At 48.5% G+C, this 8842-nt stretch overlaps 1 protein-coding gene across 1 annotated transcript; it reads right to left on the reverse strand.

Moving 5' to 3' along the window:
• Positions 1-5717: 5717 nt before the first annotated feature.
• LOC149126591 (KHDC1-like protein) lies at positions 5718-6917 on the reverse strand. The gene is made up of 3 exons (XM_089333016.1): positions 6711-6917; positions 6365-6547; positions 5718-6058 (listed from the first exon to the last, which is right to left on the reverse strand). The coding sequence occupies exons 1-3, from the start codon at positions 6823-6825 to the stop codon at positions 5937-5939; spliced, it is 420 nt and encodes a 139-aa protein (XP_089189142.1). The 5' UTR covers positions 6826-6917; the 3' UTR covers positions 5718-5936.
• Positions 6918-8842: the final 1925 nt, after the last annotated feature.

The following is an 8842-nucleotide window of genomic DNA, read 5'->3' on the forward strand; positions in this document are numbered from 1 at the left end:
TCAATATACATAATCATTAACAAATCTTCGCAGGGGTGGACATGCGGCACAGCAGTTAAAATCCCACTTGGAATGCCTTGGGTCGAGTCCCACTGCTGCTTCCAATCCAGCTTCCTGCTCATGTATATGCTGGGAAGTAGCAGATGATGCCAAGTGCTCAGGTGCCTGTACCCCCACATTGAGTTCCAGACTCCTGGCTTTAGACTGGTCTTTGTTGTCTCTTTGCCTTTCAAATTACATATAAATTATATATTTGATATATATTTTATATAAAGTGTATTAAAATATGTATTTTAATTTGAGCAAATTCTCTAAGTTTTGGTTTATTAGGCAAGAAAGTTAATATACAAGTTCTTAAATGTTTTTTACTTAAGAAATGTAATCAGTAGTCATAGAATGGGGGCCTGGTAAGCTGCTGCCTGCTACGTGGGCATCCCACATAGGCACTGGTTGGAGTCCATGCTACTCCACTTCCTATCCAGCTCCCTGCTAATGCACCTGGAAAAACAGAAGATGGTTCAAGTGCTTGAGCCCCTGCACCCACGTAGGAGATCCAGATGTTGTTCCAGGCTCCTGGGTTCAGCCTGGCCTTGGCCTGGCCATTGCAGTCATTTGAGGAGTGACCAGGGGATGGAAACTATCTGGCACTCTGCCATACAAAGAAAAAATAATTTTTTTAAAGTCACAGATGAAGTAAGCTGACATCAGACAACATACTGTTGTGACTGAGCAAGTGCTGACAGAGGAGCGCCACACACTGAAAAAGTTTTAAAGTCTTTTATTGCCGGCGGCCGAGAGTAGGCTCATGCCCCAGAGAACTCTCGACCCCAGGCCCAACGCGACAGGGTTTCTAAAGGCAAAAACTGCAAAATCCGGAGGGAGAATACATGGTTGCTAAGATTAAAAGAGAGTACTTTAAATCTTTAGGTATAGACCAGATTAAATTACATACTTGTTGTTTCTCCACAGCAGTGCAAGGCAAAGCCGAGTCCAGGATATTTAGGCTCCGAACCTTGTAGTCCTCAGTGTCTCTACCCGCCTGGCTCTTCCCTCTCTACACTGGCGGGTCTCTCTTCATGAGTTTGTAGCTAGCTCCCCCTTTGTGTTTCTGTACCAGCTCTGGTCTCTTGGTCAAATAGTCCCTGATTTTCAGTGAGACTTTCCACTGGTTCCCAAATTATTTATTTTTATTTGAAAGGGAGACACACACAGCTTCCATCCCTGTTTCACTCCCCAAATGACCACAACAGCCAGTGTTGAATCAGGCTGGCACCAGGAGCATGGGACTTCATTCTGGTCACCCACCGTGGGTGGCAGGGACTCAAGTACTTGAGCCACCTTCTGCTGCCTCCCAGTGTGGGTTAGCAGGAAGCCGCATGTGAAGGGCAGCAGCAGGGACTCCAGTTGGCCCTCTCTGACCTGGGATGTGGGAGTCCCAAGCTGTGGTGCAACCCGCTGCGCCTGGCTCCCAATTTTAAAAAGTCACTCCTCCATTCTCCTTTCCTACTTTCTGTGTCTTCAGATGACATCCTTGCCCAACAACGTATTGTACCCTGTAATCCTGTTAAATTAACCAACAACATTGCGGTGTGTTCATCCTATGCCACCACTGGACCATGAACACAGGAACTCCCTCTTCTCCTACATCACCACGGTCTGCCCTACACTTCGAGCCATTCCTGGCACCCAGAGTATGCTTTGTAAATATCAGTTGAATGCAACAATGGGTGCAATTTAGGACTCACTTCCTGTGGCATGCATAAGCCAAGTATGAAGGTAAAATGTGAGTAGGGGCTGGCGCTGTGGTGAAGTGGGTAAAGCCTCCGCTTGCAATACCAGCATCCCATATGGGCACTGGTTCGGGTCCTGGCCACTCCACTTCTGATCCAGCTCTCTGCTGTGGCCTGGGAAAGCAGTGGAAGATGCCAAAGTGCTTGGGCTGCTGCACCTGCATGGGAGACCCAGAAGCTCTAGGCTCCTCTTCGGATCAGCTCAGCTCTGGCCTTTGTGGCCAGTTGGGGAGTGAACGAGCGGATGGAAGACCTCTCTCTCTGCCTCTTCTTGTCTCTCTGTGTAACTCTGATTTTCAAATAAATAAATAGATCTTAAAAAAAAAAAAAAAGAAATCTGAGTGAGCTGGTCAGCTGGGTTGGAAGTGAAAAAAAAAATCAATTTACCTCTTTTGTTTTCAAATGTCTGAGCCTTCTAGGCAGTAGGGAAATCTGGCTTCCCTGAAATTAAATCTAGTGTTGCTTGCCTAGTCGCAGACTCTCCAATTTGTTGTCTGACTCATCCTCAGAAAGGGTCATTCATCTGCAACTAATGGCAACAACATTTTGAGAAAACACATGCCTCTCTCTTTAACTCTCCTTTCAGTCATATCAACACAGAATTTTGAACATTTTTTTTACTCAACATATTCCATGCATTTTTGATATTTTTCTCATTTTTTAAAATTGCATGTTCCTATACCCATTAAAACACACTTCCATACACACCAAGTTTTGGCTATTTTATTCTGAGGAAATTCTGGCATATATATGCCTGGATCTTTTGCAAGTCAGCAGGAATCCTGGAGGCAGAATCATGTGCACAATGAGGGCCTGCCTCTAATACAATGTCTTAGGTATTATAAAGTGAGCAGACTTTCTTTGAATGAAAAGTGAGCCCTAGAATACTACATAATTATACTTAATATGATGCTATATATATACATAATATACATTCAAAATTTATTTATATAGATTTAAAAAAAAGATTTATTTAATTGAAAGGCAGTTACAGAGAGGCAGAGAAAGAGAAAGAGAGGTCTTCCATCCACTGGTTCACTCCCTAGATGGCTGTAACAGCTGGAGTTACGCTGATCTGAAGCCAGGAGCCAGGAGCTTCTTCTGGGTCTCCCACACGGATGCAGGGGCCCAAGGACTTGTGCCATCTTCTACTGCTTTCCCAGGCCATAGCAGAGAGCTAAATGGGAAGTGGAGCAGCCAGGACTCGAACCAGCTCCCATATATATGGGACGCCTGCACTGCAGGCGGCGGCTTTACCTGCTACGCTATAATGCTGGCCCCTAGATTTATCTATGTATGTATATATATATACAAGTTCTGGAATGAATCAAATTAAGTAATAAAGTAGCTCTGATAGTGAAACCAGAGCAGGGATAGGAAATAAGTAGAGTTTCCCTTTTACTCTTATCCAGTTGAGCATTATTGTAATTTGTTTCTTTAAGTTTCATGTTAAGTTATATTTTAAAAACCAGTTTTAAAAAAATTTATTTATTTGAGAGGTAGAATTACAGACACACAGAGAGGGAGAGACGGAGAGAAAAGTCCTCCATCGGCTGGTTCACTCCCCAGATGGCTATAATGAGCAGAGCTGAGCTGATCCAAAGCCAGGAGCCAGGAGCTTCTTGTGGGTCTCCCACGCGGGTGCAGGGCCCAAGTACTTAAACCACCTTCTGCTTCCCCAGGCCATAGCAGAGAGCTGGAGCAGGAGAGGAGCAGCTGGGGCATGCACTGGTGCCCTTATGGGATGCTGGTGCCGCAAGTAGAGGCTTCACCTACTATGCCACAGTGCAAGCCCCTATTTTATTCATTTGAAAGTCCGAGTAACAAAGAGAGAAATTTTCCATGCACTGGTTCACTCCCCAAATGGCTACGATGGCCAGGGCTGGGCCAGGGTGAAGCCAGGAGCCAGGAGATTCTTACAGGTCTCCTATTTGAGTGACAGGGTCCCAGACTCTTGGGCCATCTTCCACTGTTTTCCCCAGGCCATTAGCAGAGAGCTGGATCAGAACTGGAGCAGCTGCGACACAAACTGGTATCCAAACGGGATGCCAATTTCAAGGCAGTGGCATTATCTCCTGTGCCACAACGCTGGCCTCATAACCTAATTCTGTGCAAATCATGAGCATCCTTGCTGGCTTTTCTGATAGTGGCTGAGACGGCAACAATTCTTTCTGTTAGAACTTCTGTCTTTTGGAACACCAGCCTTCCCTCTGTCTCTGAAGTGTGTGGGGGAGGGAGAAGAGTTTTATATTCTCCCACTCATCAGAAAAGGATTGCCAACCTCTGCTCACCAACCTGTTCCCACCAACAGCCCAGCACATCTGCAGTGGACCTGTCTGGGTTTTGTTTTGTTTTTTTTAATAAAGATTTATTTATTTATTTGAAAGAGTTACAGAGAGGTAGAGTCTGAATGAGTGACAGACAGAGAGACAGAGAGAAGGCTTCCATCTGCTGGTTCACTCCCCAAATGGCTGCAACTGCTGGAGCTATGCTGATCCAAAGCCAGGATTTAGGACTTGGGCCATGTCCACTGCTTTCGCAGCCCATAGCAGAGAGCTGGATTGGAAATGGAGCAACCGGGATTCGAACCGGTGCCCATATGGGATGCCAGCATGAAGCTGGCAACTTTGCTTGCTACACCGCAGTGCCAGCCCCTGGGTTCAGTTTAACTCTTCCACTACGTGGAAATATTGTCAGATAACATAGATAATGGGCTAAATCCCCCTAGATGCCTCTACCTGAGATGACAATTAACTTCTCAGCAATACTTCTGATTAATCAGCCATGTATCAGTGTTCCCACGGCTCCTCCTAGGATTCGATTCATTCAATACAGTGGCTTACAGAAATCAGGGAACCACTGCTCTTATATTCATCAGTTTACATAAAGAATATTAGGAAGGACCCAGGCGAAGAGCTGCATTGGGCCAGGCCATGTGGGAAGGACCAAGTCACTCTGCAGGAAGCTGCATGTGCTCAGCTATCCAGAGTCTCCCAGACACAGTCACTTTGAGTGTTAATGGAAGTTTCATTAAATCATCAATGAGCGTGATCAACTTATCCTCCAGTGCCTTCCACTTCCCAGAGGCTGGGGGATGGCCCAAAGAGTCCCAACCTTCTAATCCTTTCCCCTGATCAGTACCCAATCTGAAGTTGCCTGGGACTCAGGTAACACCCGTAGTACACAGGACAGTTATCATCATTTTTGTTTCACGGATTTCAGGAGCTTCTTTAAGTCAGAAAATGAGATGAACACCAAATACGCATTTTACAACAAGAGTCTTCGGCCTCTCTGGCTTCAGCATCTTTTGACTTCTCCAAGCTCCTTGTTGTTTTCATCCCGTGACTGTCCCTGTTCCCACAGAGTCCATCTTTAGCCTCTTGCCTCTTCTCTGAAGTTTCCCGCTTTTCCCGTTGGTCTCACCCACGCCTTCCACTGCTACTGCAGCTGGTCCTGCCCAGGGAGCACCTTCAGCCCTGACTTCCTTCCTGAGCACGGCCTAAGGCACCCCCCTTCCCTCACCGCAGATTCAAATCGCCCCCAGATGCCCGAGAGTGAAGGACCAGGTCTGGCTGTCTGATCTGTCCGATGTCTACCAGGTTGCCTGGCTGCTCCTTCACCAAGCACTGCTGTCTCCAAATGGACCCCTCTTGCTGCTTTCCCTTTCTTCCCACTGTTTGTATGGAAACACCAGAGAACACTGGGGCTCCACGTGGGGTTCCCTCTTTACCCAGAGCAGCCTGAACATGCTTCCAGTCTGAGAGCGGCACTCTTGGTAGGTAAAGGTCGTCTGCTTTCTCTTGTCTTCCCTGCGCTGAGTTTCCCGAGTCAGCACAAGCTACCCAGACCTCAGCATCCGGCCTGCCCAAGGGAAGCCCTTCCTGGGCTGGATCAAGACCCAAAGGAAAAAGGACAGCACGTCAAAGGCACTGCGTGACACGGCTGCTTTATTGGCTAACTCAGGGTGTAACAGCGGCAGACCAGGCCCGTTGGTCTACAGACACAAACATCATCACCAAGGGCAATGCCGAGACGTCCCCTCTCATCTCAGCTTTGCAAGGATGATCAGTCCTTTATGTTGGATAGCTTGAAATTCCATGGACCCAGGAACAACGAAGCACCTGGAAAGGCGAAGCCACAAGATCCTCAAGGGAAGTGGTCCCACTCGTGCTCACGGCCTTCGGGAGAGGTCTGGTGCTCCGCCTCGATCTTACGAATGTCCTCCTTGGTCAGCGGTTCACTGCGCACATGCTGCAGCATCTGAAGGCCTGTGACGGGAGTGCCCAGAGGTGGTGAGGCAGGGCCCGTAACTGGGAACCCAGAGCAGGCCAGAACCCACCCGAGGACATCGCAGGGCTGGATGTCACCCCAACTCAGGCCTTCCCAGGTGTCTCATTCCCACCTCCCCACCGCCTTCTCCTCCCTGACTGACTGCTGGCCCCAGAATCGGCAACGGTTCCTGCCCCCTGCTTTCCCAGGGACTCAGGCAATTCTCCCACAGATGTGGACACCACCCAGCGCTGTCAGGACCTGACTCTGAAGCCGTCAGCCACAATTCCAGCAGGCAGACCTACCTTCGGCCTGAAGGTCAGGATGGTCGATCCTCAGGCAACTCATCATGTACATCAGCCATCGTTGTGCCCTAACAGGTCCGGTGATGATGATGCGAGTGTAGCTGCAGGCCACAAAGTACCTGTTCAGTTGAATGAGGGTGTTACTGTGCTCCTCGATGCAGCGGAGGTACTTGTCATCTTGGCCTGTGAGCAGGAGAGGCAGGGTCAGGACATGTGAACCACCAGCCCTTGGGGGATGGAGAGGTGACCTTGGAGGTGGGAAGCTGGGACAATCGGGAGTCAGAGGATGAAGAAGGCTGGGCACCCTGGGAGGGCTGGGAAGGAGGTGCAGACAAGGGCTACCTACCGAATATTTGCTCCAGTTCTTCATCTTCAACGAGAAGGTTCACTGGGTCCTCAAAGTTCGCAGGTACCGTCCACCATGGCGTCACGATGGGAGCGCTCTGTCCCGTGCCCGACATTGCTACTACGAACTCAGAACGGAGTAGAAGCAGCCAATGGGTTGAAGCGAAACTTGTCAAAGGGAAGAAGCACCCAGGACCTGTTTTATACAAACACACACCTCACTCCCTTGACCCGCCCTAGGGAGGGTATCCAATGGCCAGAGCTCCTCTCCAAAAATCCTATCAAGTGATGTACTCTCGGCTTAGTCCTTTCACAGGCAACCAGGTGTTTGCTCAGCACTGCCTTTTCAGATGTCCAGAAGCAAACATTTTCTTTTCTCTGATTTCTGAGGATTTTGGAGAGCCCCTCTTGGCTTAACGTGAACCAGGCCAGAGGTTGAAAACGGAAGGTGCTGGAGCAAGAAGGGGCTCCCTAGATCAGACAGGTACTGGAAGCCAACAGACAGGCAGCCAAACAAAGCTAGGATTATAGAGTGGGCTGCATCAAGAGAGAGTAAATAATACAGGGACATGCCCCTTACTGGAGGGAGCAAAGAGGAGCCGATTTTAGGATTTGTCTGTCTGATTCAAAGGTGTCTGGGGAAGCAGAGAACAGTTTTAAAAGGGACAATTTGGCATTGGTCTTAGCAACTTACATTCAGGAAGTAGGAAGAATACTTTTTTTTTTTTAAGATGTGTTTATTTATTTGAAAGGCAGATTTACATACATGGTGGGGAGAAGGGAGGGGAGAAAGAGACAGACATCTATTACTTCATTCCTCAGATGGCTGCAACAGCCAGAGCTGAGCTGATCTGAAGCCAGGAGCCAGGAGCTTCTTCCAGGTCTCCCATGTGGATGCAGGGGCCCAAGGACTTGGGCCATCCTCTGCTGCTTTCCCAGGCACATTAGTGCATTATCTGATCCTATTTTAGTATTTGTGCTGCCGAAGTGAGCACAAGGACCACTGATCCAGATCCCCAAATTATATCGTGGGTGACGGTGAGCCCTGGCTGGCCTCAGAGAGACTCCCAGCTAGGCCTCGTCCAGGTTCTTGTCTTCACACCTCTAAGGATACAGCTGGGATACCCAGGTAGATGGGAACAGAAGAGCAGGATTTCTTGAAAGGCAAAAAGACGCTACAGGCATCTGCAGGAGAGAGAACTGCCCCACCCTGGCTGGCGCCGTCCTTTTACAGGGTAAGGGTGGTGTTCAGGGCAGGGCCTAGTCCAAGATATGAAGGAGACAGGATTGTGTGCCTCGCTTTCTCATCAGTAGGTAAGAGCAACCTTCCCCCAGGAGCCCCTTAGTTACCCTCTGCATGGTTAGAAATCTGGAAATTTACTCTTTTGAAAGAGACCACACTTCTAAACGTCTGAGGAAAAAGTGTTTGGCTCAGTAAAAAGTAGGTCCAAGAGTCTAACACAAGAAACAGTTCCAGTGACCCCTGCCTGCCCTTGATAACCCCCCTGTACTTACCCTTCTGGTCACGAATTCCTGGAGTAAGGCAGTCCTGTCATGGTTCTCTCAGCAGGGGTTGGCGCCTTGGCTCAGTTAGTTAATCCTCCGCCTGCGGCACCGGCATCCCATATGGCACGGGTTCTAGTCCCGGTTGCTCCTCTTCCAGTCCAGCTTTCTGCTGTGGCCAGGGAGTGCAGTGGAGGATGGCCCAGGTCCTTGGGCCCTGCACCCGCATGGGAGACCAGGAGGAAGCACCTGGCTCCTGGCTTCGGACTGGTATAGCACTGGCCGTAGCAGCCATTTGGGGAGTGAACCAACAGAAGGAAGACCTGTCTCTCTCTCTCACAGTCTGTAACTCTACCTGTCAAATTAAAAAAAAAAAAAGATTCAGCAATTTTCATTTTCTTTCTTTATCTTCTATTGCATTTCTCTGACTCCGGAGCAAAGACAAAAAACCTGCGCATTTTTCTCAGGAAATGATCATTTTAAATTGCATCAATTGATGAGAATTCCCCCTCCAACTGATTTTTTTAAAATATTTATTTATTTTACTTGAAATTCAGAGTTACACAGAAGGAGGAGAGGCTAGGCCCAGGATGTGCCTGGTAGAGAAGATGAAACCTGACACCAGGCAGT

Source organism: Oryctolagus cuniculus, chromosome 5, assembly GCF_051225735.1.
Source record: "Oryctolagus cuniculus isolate XC-2025 breed Fujian yellow rabbit chromosome 5, ASM5122573v1, whole genome shotgun sequence".
NCBI lineage: Eukaryota > Metazoa > Chordata > Mammalia > Lagomorpha > Leporidae > Oryctolagus > Oryctolagus cuniculus.

Excerpts from the sequence above, each read along its gene's own strand:
- LOC149126591 (XM_089333016.1), bottom strand. The coding sequence starts at position 6,825 with ATGTCGGGCACGGGACAGAGCGCTCCCATCGTGACGCCATGGTGGACG. Across the intron at positions 6,548-6,710 it reads AGAACTGGAGCAAATATTCG|GCCAAGATGACAAGTACCTC; the intron begins GTAGGTAGCCCT and ends TCCTGCTCACAG. Across the intron at positions 6,059-6,364 it reads TCCTGACCTTCAGGCCGAAG|GCCTTCAGATGCTGCAGCAT; the intron begins GTAGGTCTGCCT and ends CTCCCGTCACAG.